Source organism: Tauraco erythrolophus, chromosome Z (assembly GCF_009769465.1).
Source record: "Tauraco erythrolophus isolate bTauEry1 chromosome Z, bTauEry1.pri, whole genome shotgun sequence".
NCBI lineage: Eukaryota > Metazoa > Chordata > Aves > Musophagiformes > Musophagidae > Tauraco > Tauraco erythrolophus.
Window position 1 is genome coordinate 79,301,225 of NC_141496.1, and position 14,251 is coordinate 79,315,475.

The 14,251-nt window shown below is 37.9% G+C and overlaps 1 protein-coding gene across 1 annotated transcript in view; it reads left to right on the plus strand.

The window, feature by feature from the left end:
* The window catches only part of FRMD3 (FERM domain containing 3), a 156,162-nt gene extending 147,916 nt beyond the window's left edge, over positions 1–8,246 (plus strand). The window contains exon 13 of the mRNA XM_086629910.1: positions 7,651–8,246. Within this exon, the coding sequence (XP_086486036.1) occupies positions 7,651–8,246 (596 nt within the window). The remainder of the gene's footprint in view (positions 1–7,650) is intronic.
* Positions 8,247–14,251: the final 6,005 nt, after the last annotated feature.

The window sequence follows — 14,251 nt, forward strand, 5'->3', positions numbered from 1 at the left end:
CATACCAAATCCCTTTGCCAAAGATGGATTGGCTCCTCTATCAACCTATATATCTCCTTAATGTCTCCTATATGTTTCCTTAATGAAGTAAGACAGTTCAAAATTTGTTTCTCTGTGCTTTCTGTTTACTTTTTACTGTACTGTTTACATTTTATATTTTTGCATATATAGGTGACAGGTTTCAGTTTCCATATGTCTATATAAAACTATGCCTTTGTATTGAATCATTTCAGAAATTATTATTTACTGAAGAATTAATTGAGAATGCTCTGGCAAAGACCAGAATATTTTCGCACTTCTGGCATCCAAAAATCAGAAAGCAGTAAAGCGTAGCAGATATGGGAGAACATGCTTCTTGCAGTGATTTGTCTCTGAGAAGCAAGAGCTGCTAGCTGCCTTTGCTTCATGAATTCACCACTCAAGGGAAACTATAGTGTCTATAAGAACGCACCTAACTCGATTCAAAAATAGGTAGCAAAATTGAAAAAAGTGTTAGTATTTACTTGTATTTTGTATTCTCAGAGATTAAATGCTGTCTCCAAATACATACAAGCCATCCTGTTGCTTTAATATGACACCAGTCTAGTAACGGATTTGTGCATTGGGGCTACATCGGTTCTTAAAAACTTTGATTTTGCAGTACTGTTTATAGGATGTTATTCTTTTTGGTGTACACACGCTTAAAACCTGTATATCAGCTTATGAAACCTAAGGACTGGAGTCAGCTTCTGTAAAACTCATGGCAGGTGGCATAACTACGTGGGAGAACCCTGTTGTGATTGCAACCGCTTCAGAACAACGCTGACTCGCGCCGGGAGGGCTCAGCCAAGCTGAGTGGGGATGCTGAAATGTCCTACTTGTCCTTTTCTCGGGTGCTAAGCTTTCACATCAGTGCCCAGCTCTTTTCAGCCTTGCTGTCCTTGGCCTGGTGCTGGACCCTGAGTTGCTGCAGTCTCTTCACCAGCTCCTCCACTTTCTCTGAGCTGCTGACAGCTGCATTTTGCCTTCTCAGTCCTGCTCCCATGATACATGGTTCTCTCTCCCTACTACTCCCCTCAGCCTTTTCACTGCTTTATCCTGGTTCTACAAGGGGGTCAGCAGTGCTGGGGTGGGGTCCTTGCAGGCCAGAGGGAGGTTAGAGACGGGCATCCCAGAATGCCTGCTGTGCTGCATCTTCTGCTTTGCTTCTGGTTTGGGTGTCTCTGATGAGGTGTTTAGAGCAGAGCGGCTGTCTCCGGTGGCTGCACTAGCTGGGACTTGGTTCAACACCGTGACACATGACGCGGCTGGGAGGCGAGTTGTAACACTGCGGAGTCACAGTGCTCGCGACTGGTGCGAGCTGGCGACTATGACAGGGCTTGGCTCTCTTCTAGAAGTTCCCGTGAGACTAAAACAAACGGGAGTGGCCAGCAGGAAAGCTGGGTCACTGCCTAAAAAAAGAGTTACTATATACTATCTGTGATTTACTCTCCTTGCAGAGCTAGAACAGGTGTCTTCTATGGGCATGGGATGTGGGTAAGGTAGGGATCTATAGCCGTCTACTTTTGAGGACTGGACATCTGGCCATGATGCAGATCCTGCTTTGATATAGATCCTGTGCAGGGAAATATTTGAGTTTATTGCAATTCTAGATTCTGTTTCCCTTTCCTACATTTTCTTTGTGATATCCATGCACTTCGCCTCATGTAAGGAAGTCACCCTCTCCTTCTCTCTGAAAGGTCATTCTATTCATCGTACAAATAAATTTTGTCCACATTGAAATTAAGAAAAGGAATACATAATATTTCTAGAGCAAGTAGTAAAACGGATAGGACGGAACTGTTCCAGTTGCAGCCTGGCCAGCCTTGCTTGTTCACAGGTCTATATGAAGAATTCCCAACACTGCTCTTTCTGGACCATATCTAGTTCTTCAGCTTTCTGTTTAAAAGAAAGAAATCTTCACACTTGTTCCTTTCTCCACTATACAAAGCCTTCACAGATACGTAATTGTGTTTGCATGGCTGGTGAGTAAAGCTGTGTGCAATATATCTGGCCACCATACAATGTGTGAACTGAGTTTTTAATAAGCAAAGGATGCATTTTTCTGGGATGCTGTATTTCCAGCAACTGCAGCTTCTTAAGAATGGTGGAGCTGGGGCTGCCCTTCATCCTGATAATCCTCAGCTGCTGGTTTTGGCCGCTGTAGAAACACTAGCAGCTGACAACATTTACGTTCCACCTCTTGCACGTTCATGTTCACAGCAGATGACAGCTGTAAACTCGTGTTTTATTCAGCTGTTCATGTTCCTATCTGCTGTAGCAAGTTAGAGGTTTGGAACAATCCCGGTATTTGGTGGAAGGGAAGTACTGAGTTTTGGCTAGCATACTGAGATCTCTCTGGCTTTGTAAATTTTGTCTTTTTTGCCAGAAAAGTGTAGCAAATTCTTGCTGTGGATATATAATATAAGAAATAAAATTGGTCTTATTTACTTGATACTCCAGTAATATATGTTAAAAGATTCTGATCTATGGAATGTAAATTACTGGTAAAAATATAAAATAAAGAATGAAAGAAGTTCTTATTAAATTAAATGTAATTTAATACTCAAGTCATAGTCCTTTAAATCGAAACACAATATAAATTTTGACTATTAAAGAAACAGTAGACTTTTCAAAATCTAGCCTCCAAAATTATAAAAAATTATAGCCTTATAAGCTATACTAGCAGCAAAGTAATTGTTATGTATGAATAGGAGCAAAAGATTTGCAGCAATGCTGTAGAGTAATTAAAGGATATTGGCTTTGGGCTTGCTTTAGCTTTTATATTCTTTTTTTCCATTGGAAGACTTCGAGGACTTTTTTTCTTCTTTTAACCTGGTTTTATTACTTCAGATAACTGACTCTTTGAAAGCTATCCAAAACCTAAATAATCTAAAAACTTGCTCTTTTCTTAAATATTGGAATATTTATTATACTGTAGAATGATTTTGAATTTCAGTGCTTTAATGTGATATTATTATGCCTGCATAAGCATTGTAAATGATATGTGCCATAATGACATTGCACTTGTGTCTTTTGACACCATCAAAATCTGAGTAGCCCACCATACTTATTCGTACATTGCAGCATGACTGGAACTTTGCTGTGGGCTTACATTGAGATGGTTAATAGCTAATTTTTTCCCCAGTTCTTGACTTGAGAAATGTTGCGGTGTTATAGGGAACATGAAGGAATGAGAACAGCTTTATATGTTTGATTTTTTAAATATCAAATGAGCTTGCAACAGTAGGAGTTAATGCCCATTGCTGATGTAAAATGCAGTTACTTTGATTTAATATGTTTTGACAACACGTAAAACAGTTGAAAATTCGTGTTATCTGGTCAAATTAAATCGTGGACTGTCAAGTTGGTGTATGCTTCAGAACTGTGACACATTCCAATTTTAATGCAAGCCCTTCAGAAAACACTGATTTGAAAAGGTTCCTCTGCTGCCTGCTATCCATAGCTTAATCTCAAAATCAGAAGTTTGCCAGTTATTTGAGAACAATATAGTTTTAATGAAAGTTAATATGATCTTTCTTGTTTAAGTTCACTATGTATGTTATGCTCACTGGAATTTACTCTGGGGAAGGAGAGAAGGCTGAAGAATCACAAATTGGGGTGACCTTTCTTTGCAGTAGCTGCAGCTGTCCTCTCTATGATGAGAAACATGATGAAGATATATTACTGACCTTGCATCTAAGCAGGTATAAAGAGGCCTATGGCCAGGATTCTCAAATTTGGGAGGTTAAAATTAGGTCCTTTAATCCATATTGAGATGCCTAAGTGGCCTGTTACTCCTATTAAGAGAAAGTGAAAAGAACATTCAATTTTAGTAGTAGATTGATTGTAGTACTTGTATATCTAAAGATACACGTAGGTGCTTAATGTTGGGCTCCAGAGTTTAAAAATTTTGGCTTTTATATTTTAAGATATCACAAGCACGCTCTCAAAAGACTCAGGGTATGGTTTGCTGGTCCAGCATTACCTGCTGTTACAGTATGCTTAGGAGAAATATCCCCCCAAATCTGTTCTCGCCTCTTAGTGTTCATATACTGTTGTGTCTGGTTTCACTCAGATGGTGTCCTCCCCCTGATGACTGTGGCAAGTGTATTTGTTAGTGCAAAGACTAATGTAGAAAGTGAGTTCCAGCACAAAACATGTTTCATCCTGAAACGTGACGAATTTCTGAAATGGCTGTGATAGGAGAGGACACAGTAGTTGAGGCAAAAAGTTATTAGCTAGGCAGTCAAATTAAGCTAATGAGGAAACATCTCATTTTCTTTATTGAGGACAAGGTTTCATTTCAGCTGTGCAGATCTGCTGGCTAGGTGGTGGTGAAAGGAGCACTCCTGTGCTCTCCCTGGTAATGTGCTGTGCTTGTGAGAACACCTGATGAGGCAGTTCAGGAAGAAAAACCATCAGGGAACTAGTCCAGGAAGAAAAATAATTGTTTTCCTAGGTTAGCTTTACACGCTGGCTTGATCAGCAATTAAAGGAGAGGAAGCACAATGATCTTGTTGGTTGATTTAGCCAGAATCTGAAACCTCACCTGGAGGCACGGCTGGTGTATTTCCTGGAGGGGAGGAAAAGAGAACAAATTACAGGATCTGTCTGGGCCGTTTTCAAGACTTAAAAGGGGAAATGAATTCTAATAGCTAACATACTTTACTGAAGGGAGGGATGCATCCTGAGGATGGTGTTCTGTAATGAATGTAACTTGACACAGAAAAGCATGCACTAAGAAGGGGATCCAGAAAGTTGTCTTGTCAGGTAAGGAGCAAACCAGCTTGTTCAAGGAGTGATTTAATGTAAGTGGGTTTAAAGTGCAAGTTTTATGTCATTTCTTGTAACTTTTAGAAGTATTTGTAATATGTTGTATATTTTATGTTGCATTTGTTGGCATTTCATCCCAAGTGGTATAAGTTCAGTATAATTTTAAAGTTATCAGATATAATTTTATATTTATATAAATATATTTACCAGATATAAATATTTATAGAAATACATTTACCAGATAAAATTTTATATTTATAATTTTAAAGTTACCAGATACTAACAAGCCATGGCTCACGCAATTTTTGAGAAGTCTATGAACTAAGGTAACTTAGCAGATACCTTACTTAAACTTCTGATTGTCTGGAGAACATGCTAACAGAGCTGCAGAGGTGGCATGGAGGATTTTGTGGCAACTGTCAGGCACTCTGGCATACAGCAGGGTACTATGGCAGGTACTTCCATGAGGAAGTATTGTAACAAGCTTTAAGGTTCCTACTGCAGTAGCCCCATCTCACAAAGTATTAATCTGCTTGTTTAATTTAATTTACAAAGTTTTGACATGTTAACTTTGTATTGACAATTTTTCTGCGAATACTGAGTATTTCAGGCTCTGGCAAAAATGTGATCATGTGCCTGTGTCTGGCTCCGGACAGATCTACTGCTGATTAACCTGGTAGTGCACAAATTTGGTATCAGTTATGGAACAGAGATTTTGGTGGATATTTCCTGTCTTGAGCATGGTGGTCCTAGTAGATACAAAAGAGGGGAAAAAAAGAAACTAAAATAGAGATTGCAAGAGCTTGTCGTTCAAGAAATGCAAAATTTGTAACAGTGGGAAAGACTAGGGTTAAGGTAAGCATCACCGGCTTCGCTGAAATGTAGTTATGCCTACTGCTAGTTTAATGACCAGCAGCCAATGACGTAATAGTATTCTTTTGCTGTCTAGTCACATAGAGGGAAAGTAGATTTCAGAAACAAAGTTAATACTTTCAGTATAGTGAATGATATCTACAGTTCTTTGGACTAATAATAAAATTATAAAAAAATCAGTGACATTTTCGAGAAAAAATGTGAAAAGGCTTCTGATCTCAAAATGAGTTTATTTGCAGAATTTTCATCAATTATAGTTGAGTTACTATTTAAAATGGTAGCTTAGAATTGTGATCCAAAATGCATCTAAGCTGTGCATCTTCCTATATTGTAGATATCTTTAAGATCAGGACTTTTGCTTTTAAATTTTTGTCCTGTATCAGATGTTTACGGAGCAGTGATGCATCTCTTCCTTATAGCATGGTTCAGGTCACTTTTCACTTCCCTCATCTGAAGATGGCCACAATAAGCATTTTGTTTAGTTTTTTTTTTTAAATGTGTTTGCCATCCTTTAATAGAAAACTTTAATAGAGATTGCTGAAATCCTTTTATTTCACATTGAAAACCATTAAATGACTAGTGTGATTAGCATTGGAGATATACTGCTTTTCTGATTACTTCTTTTTCTGTAATAATACATTTTCTTTGTTGCTTTAAAGTCTCTGAACCCTGATCTTTACAGCACTGAAACTGGGATAAATCTTTGATGGTGTCAATTCACTCTCTTTTACAGATCTTTTGCTGAAATCAAAGAATTGGGCTGATTTGATTTATAAATAGTACTTTGACAGGAATTTCCTGACTTAACTTGTTGGATGAGTCGTGTAACCTCACATTGGTTTTACCTGCTATATCCTTATCTGTATATTGCATTTGGATTAGTCACTAGCAAAGAATGGAGGGGTACTTAACATCACAAAACGAGAAGTACTAAGTCTTATTATATATTTTTTTTTGCACATGATACGCTGTATGGTTTGTTCCTTTTGCATATGGATGGCGTCTGGTGACGGTAATGAGTGCTGGATGTGGGACAAATTTAAAACTCTTTTCCCGTCACTTTGTCCAAACTCTGTGCTCAACTCTCCTCCCTTCCACTCCTTCAATTGGCAACTAAAAGTATTCACTGCAGTTTTGATGTAGCTGCAAAACAACTAGACTTTTTCACAGACTTATTGCTGTTAGTGTTAGACTGGAAAAAGGCTAGTAAGTTTTGGGAGGAGAGAGCAGAGAATTCATAAGAATCAAGCATACCAATATCGCTAAGAAAGACTCCTCTGTAAGGTGGAGAGAGAAATTTAAAGGAGAGGGAGAAAAGAGACTGTGAGTATGAAGAGTAGAAAGATGAATAGAAGAAAAATGAGACATGAGGAGAGGGAGCTTTTAAAGAGGTGAGGCATTTTCATTCTGTTTCAGTGATATCTGATTCTCCTAATCTGTGTTAACCTTCCTCTCCTTTTATCCTCTCTACTGTTAATATAAATTCATCATGATTATCTATTGTCTCTTTTTAATATCGTGCTGTTATTAAAAATTCTCAACCTGAGCTATTATCTTACCTCTTTCTCCTCATTCAGCTCAAAGAAGTAAAGGTGAGTTGTTTTTATTGTTATTATTATTATTATACACCAAATATCACCAATTCACATATGTACTAGGTATTTATATCAGAAGTCTGATTGCCAGTAGAAAATGAGCTGTTCTGTTTTCTGTTTTGCATTATTACACCATTATTAGTGGTGTCTGCATCAGACAAAGTTAAGCAGATCTGGTGTACGTCAGTGTTGTAAAAAAGATGTTGCCCTTCTCTGCAGCTTTTCAGAAAGCTTTAAAAGTTTTTGCTAATTGTGTATGTCCTGGTTTCAATATGCAAAATGATTGCAGAATCTTATTTCCAGCCTCTGTTAGATACTCTAGGAAGGCTGAGTTTTGCGACCAAGAAGGCAGAAATTTAGGATCACTATTTTAATCTCCTTTTTTCAGGTATCCAACTGCCAAAGGAAGATGAGATTTCAGTACCTGTGACTTCAAGCTCCCCAGTTAAGGACACTGGGCAGAATGTTGATCTTGCCATTGAACAGGAAGAGAAGATGAAAGAGGAACCTTTAACGATCTCAGAACTGGTATACAATCCTGGTGCCAGCTTGCTGCCTACCCCTGTTGATGATGAGATTGACATGCTCTTTGATACCTGTCCAAGAGCAGAAAATGAGAAAGATGATACCGATTCGTTTGAGGAACTGGAGGCAGATGAAAATGCATTTTTGATTGCAGAGGAGGAGGAACTGAAAGAAGCTCGGAGAGCGCTTAGGTGGAGCTATGACTTTCTAATGGGCAACATAGAGGTGAATGCCTTTGTGAAGAGTTTCTCCAGACTTCTCCTTGTAGGCCTTGGGCTGTTGTTGTTTGTGTTCCCTCTTCTCCTTGTTCTCTTGGAGTCGGACCTTCAAATCTCTTTTCTCCATGAAATCCGTCAGACACCGGAGTTTCAGCAGTTTCATGTTGAATATTACTGCCCCCTTAGGCAGTGGGTGGCTTGCAAAATAAACTTCATTCGTGACATGCTGGGCAGCTTTTAAATTTTGGATAAATATGATACAACTAAGGGCTATATTCAAAATTCCAGTCAGTGGCAGCTTTTCAGAATGCCCCTGGGGATATCAGTCGGTAGCTGTTTTCATGTCCAGTTCATTACAGACTCTTTGGATTCTTAAGTTCCCTTTACATACTTAAATTGCCCCTTTAGTTACCAGCATATACAGTCATCTTTCAGTAACCAAAAAGAAGCTTTATTTTAATTGTGTTTCAGACTTCCTGCTCATCTATTACATCATATAAGACGAGGTCACAGTAAATTTCATTGTCCTTAACCTTTCAACCCATGACACTAAATCCAATGAAACTGAAAGAAAAACTTTTTTGAATATACTCCTTAGTGCAGCAATCTCTTCTAACCAATGCCTATACAAGCAATGTTTATGCTGGGTTTTTGGTTTTGGTTTGTTTTTCTGTTTGTTTGGTTTTTTACATTTTTATGTGTTCAAAATATTTTCGTAAATTTTTAGCAAAAGACAACTTCTGATGTTATTTAAATGTACAAATTGGTACGATTAATGCACAAGGGCATGTAGGGTGTTTTTAGTGTTATAGCAATGATTTGTTTTTAAACTACTGGCTGGAAAATGAATGTTTAATATAGCTCTATACAGAGGAACTGTGTTTTGGGAAATATATAGAAAGTTCACTCAAGTTTAGTGGGGGCTGCCTGGGGGAGGTGAAAGGACATCAAGTACACAGAAGAATTTCTGAAAGGCACAGTTGTAAAGCTTGGGGAAGTGAGCAGAACTGAAAGTAATGATCCTTCCTCTTACCTGTCAGGTTGTCTTATGCTTTATCAGTGCTGTAGAAAATCTCTACAAGATAGTCTAAGTACGTTTTGGAAGAGAGCGAGTCTTCAGTCTAAATGTAGATTATTGTACATAACAAGGAAGAAGATAATAGTAAGTAGCAAAAAAAAAAAAAAAAAAAAAAAAAGAAAAAAAAGAAAAAAACAACCAAACACAAAAAGCCTAGCTGCGTCAGTAGGTGAGTGACCTACCTTTAAAAATGATAGAGAAGAAAAATGTATTCCTTTTTAAAAGCAAAGCATTAGGCTGTACAGTTGACGTAAAAGTATTATACTGACTCACAAAGGCTTAAACACTCTAAGACATGCATCTTCATCCTTGATGCCCGTTATTACTAATCTGTAAGGCAACATATTTTCTGTGCATACTAATATGCTTCCTTTCACATATAACAGCATACTTACCCTCTTTCCCTGTTATTATGAGCCCAGTTACATGATCTAATGCTGTTTCGTGTAACATAGATTTGTATATCTAAAGGTATTCCAATATAGCTTAGAGAATATACTTAAGTAAAATCTTGTCAGTGCTGAGAACATTTGAAGGCCCTCAAATGTACCACAGAGGTTGTATTTAAGAGGAGAAAGTTTTTATTCTTCCCCCCACCCTGATCTTAGTGCAGACGTACTTTGTATTTAAACTAGGAAGCTCTGATTTTTGGCCTCAGAGTCTCTCCCCTGCTTAAAGATTTATGAATTGGAGACGTATATGAGGCTATTCTATTAGATGTGCATTTAACACATTGTAATCACATCTCTAATTCCTACTGAATAAATGCCTTTAGTTTCGATATCGGAGAATCAGTTTTGTTTGGTTTTCTCATGTAAGTCTGCAGATGTCTAGTTTGAAAACGGCAATTTCCTTAGACGAGTTCTCCTTCCCTTCTAATCTTCTCGAGTTTTTAAAGGACAAACAGCTACAGGGCTTAGGAGTTCCTTTTCTCAGTTAAAACTGTTCATTTCCCAACGAACAAAGGCTAAATTAAACAACTGCCTTTTTTCTCTTTGTCTTTGTTTATCCTTGCCAATCTGTTTCCCAGAAGAATGATTATTGATTAGTTAGTTGATGTATATTTCTTCTTGTGCTACTTGCAGCTAAATGATCCTTTCACATGAGGTAATAATCATTCAGCCTAATAGAAATGGAGAGTGAACTAAAGTAGACATTGGCCTTAATAGGAAATTAGTCATTTGCATTGTTTCTAAACAAGGATATCAGAAAAGGTGTTTCAAGTGGTGAAGGCTGTTAGAGCTGGCATGCTGCTGAACTATGGAAACATGATTCCATACAGGCTCCTATATAAGTCTGATAATTATTTTTAAAAAAGAGTTAGGTTCTATGCTCTAAAATATAGTTTTGTCCCTGTAAATTACAGCACTCGAGAAGTACGAGTATTGTTATGCTTGATTTAACTCTATCAGAAAATAACTGAGTTGCATGAGAACATAATCTCAGAAAATGTGCAGTGCAGTGAGGTTTTACGTAGGGTTAAATGCAAGTGTGTGTGTGTGCACATGTGCCTGCCCTTACTAACCATGTGCATACATTCAGGCCTGGCCTTTTTAAAATTCATCCCTTCCTTCCTGATACTCTCTGGTCTATCAAAGTAATTCAGCTGAAAGTATTGAAAGTCCTATAACTTAAAGGCCAGGACCATGTAATACACACAGAACTATATCGTTGGGGATATTCAGAGAGTAGCAGTCTAGTAATTTACTGGTGAGGATGACAGACTTGGATTATGGAGCATCTATAGGTACAGTATTGTGTATTTCTGTCTGTGCTTGAATTATATTGTAAAATGTTATGTACTTGAAATCTATTTTGTGGTTTGTCTAACATTTATAAACACAACTCTGGGAAGAATTAAAATGGTTTTATTTAATGGAGACTAAGGGGAAAATACACCTGTAACTCAAGCCTTATCTTTGTACAGTGAATTTCACATTTCTATATGTCAACATCCTGATTGTTTTGTATGTTGATATGATAGCAGGAATCCCTAATAAAAATATACTGGAGAAAAGCTTTCTGCAGTCATGACAGTTCTTATGATGAAGGATGTTTCATAAATAATGGTTTTTGTTGAAAATTAGTTGGTGTATGATATAGTAGAGATTTCTTAGGACTTTTACAGGTTTTTTTTTAAAATACTTTTTTATAATTCACCAGCTGGAGAGACACTAAGAAAGTGCTTTGAAATAAGATGTTATTAACATGGCTTCAGATGCACTAACCAAGGGCCTAATGGTTTGCCCAGTTACCATGTAAGAGTTAGCCATAGTCTTGACTTTGTCCTGAAATAAAATTAATACACAGAACACAAATTGAGAAGTCTGTTTTTAAAGTCTGGCCCTGCCTGTGGACGTACAGCTGCAACCTTCTGGTAGGCAGATCTGACTAGTGTTACACAAAGAAAGCTGTGCAGCTTTAGGATGGAGCTTGCTTTCATTAAGTTGGTTTGGGGCTCAGACAGTGCTAAAGCATCTGGTAGGAAACCTACAGCTTGCAAAGAGGCAGTTGAACATTGTTTTGAGGAGCTAAGTCAGAGAAACTGAGGCTGCTTCTTGAGCACTTAGAACATTTAGATGCAGACAGGTCTGTAGTCTGTAGGAAATGCCAAAATCTAAATGGACTCTCTGGTGATTTGAAATGTAAAAGGCCAGGGCTATACAGTACAAGTAGACCTATTTATTCAGTTAAAACGGTGTAGGTTATAACAATTTCAAGCATTCCTGCTTTAACGTAAGAATGCAGCATATCCTCCTCAACATTGTTTGCATCCTTAGTACTTAACGACAATTTATGAAAATAGCATGTGTACTTTGGGTAGAAATTCAGCATTTGTCATAAATTCTTTCTGAATAACAACACACAATTTCTCTAAAGTTACGGCTCACTGAAATGGCATGCCAAATCTGCATTTGAAGAAATCAGGCTGCATTAATGAGCACTAATGATTGCAGTAGGTAATTGTTAGCACTTGACAACAGCCGTGTTGGCCAAACTGCACCAGAATGCAAGAAACTTCATTGGGAAGTTAACATAAGTTTCTCAACTTTTAGTTTTGTTTTTGCTTTAAGTCCCAAAGGAAGTAATTGTCTCTTCTGTTTGTATTGATTTGCTGTAGGTTTTCTTACAGCCGTGTTTTATGTGGAAAAAGGTCTCTGAGACACCTTGTGAAGATCTCTACCATTACAGGTGTCAAATGCTATGCTACAAGACTTTGACAGTCATGTCTTTTATTCTGCCCCTCTACAAAGGCAAATCCTTCATCAGCCTTATTCTCAGAAGTTTGTAGGACCTGCTCTGACGTTTTGAAGCTGTCTTGCTTGCAGGTGCTCTTTTTTAAGGCAGGTTATTGTTATTCATCTCAGACAGATGAACTCACTGCAGCACTTCCATCTTACACTGTTACAAAGGTTCACGGCTTGCCCTTTACATGTCTCATAGCTCCTTCCTGGAAAACATGGGCACTATCTGTCCCTATGAAGTGATGCTTAATGATGTAGTGGGAATTTAAAGCTGTGGCTTAACTTTTATCATGAAAGTTTCCCTGCTATAACTAACCACAGCTTAGAGCTTTTGCATTACAATGAAGAACAACAAGGCATTAATTTCTACATCAAAACCATGTAGTGGAGGAGTGCAAGAAATGGTTATAAAAATAAAACTAAAACATAAGCATGAAAAATTACCTGCTCTATCTATTTCATCTGACTTTTCCCATGTTAGCTTGTTTTTAATTTCAATGCAGATATCTTTGCTGAGCTCACAAAATGACAGATGCTGCAGAGAAGCGAAGCAGGCCCTCGAATCTTCTTGTCCTGATGAACAAATACCGCCTGCTAATTGCTAGTCACAAAAGATGGAGAGAACATAATTGGTTTAAATGGACTAGAAATTAAGGTGAAATAGGTTACATTTCTTTGATTGAAGAATAATTAACTATATTGATTGAATAGGGCATGTATTACTGGAAAGAGCTGTGGACAGAAGAACAGGGAAAGCCTCTCAATTGCAATCCTATATAACCTATTTAGACTGTAATAAAAAGTTCTACTGCACATAGTGTCTTTTGAAAAGTCTGTATTTAAATTTAAAACCCCTTTAAAATATTTTCTGATTTTCAGCATTATGCACAGGAATAGTTTCCTAAAGAGATGTTTCGAGAGGGCTGTGAGTATTTTAAAACTAACTTCTAGTGCAATGAATCTGGCAATAAAAACTAAAATGTCACCTAATGTGTCCCCTACTTTTCTCAGGTCAAATCTTCAGATTCCTTTTTCCACAGATAGAGCTGGAAACAAGGAGATACACTTTAGGTATGGGAAAAAAGGACTTCTGTAAAGCCAAATCCAAAAAGCATCTGAGTACAAAGTTTGCATAAATCTTGTTCTTGAGATCTAAGTCAACAACTGTAATCCTCACTGAGCAGGTATATAACCGCTGGAAATGCCAAACTCAGTAGCCCAGTGTCTCATGATCTCCACATGACTACCATCATTTCTTTGCTGGTTTTGCCTAGCTGATGTCATGTACCATTTCAGTCTGAGATCCTGACGTGGCCACAGGGAACTGTAGCAGCAAAGGTGCTGCAAGGAGATGTCTGCACTGTGCTAAACTGGTGTAAAAATAAATGTCAACTGCTGGTGAAAAATCGATTGAGTCACCTTTCTTCACAGCTGCCTATCTGTTCTTGTTATTTCAATCTACTGCTTTTTTTGAGTAAATCGACTCTTTAAGCCAGAATAGCTGAGTTGTATTTTCTTTCGACAGCCCACCAAAAATATTACTAACTCTATGACCTTTGAGCACTTTATTCTATCCTGACAATTTTCTCTATCTCAGATGGATGGGAAGTACTCTTCCCTTCTTTCCCCCTGCCCCTTCCCCTACACATTGCTTTCCCAAAAAGTTGTTTTGGAACCTCACAGATGAGATAAAACAACATGTCTCTAAAGGGCATGACACGTGGTACGGGTACACAGGGAAAGGACTGATCTCTTCTTTTAGTGTGTGAGCAGTGCCTTTGACATTGCAATAGCATAACTGGCATGTTTGTGTGGGAAGGGAGCTCAGAGGCTGGAAACAAAGAGTTTCTATTGCCAGCCATGTACTCGTGACTTCCTCCTTCATGTTTATTGTCCTTCTGATCAAAGTCTCCTTTGCTGTTC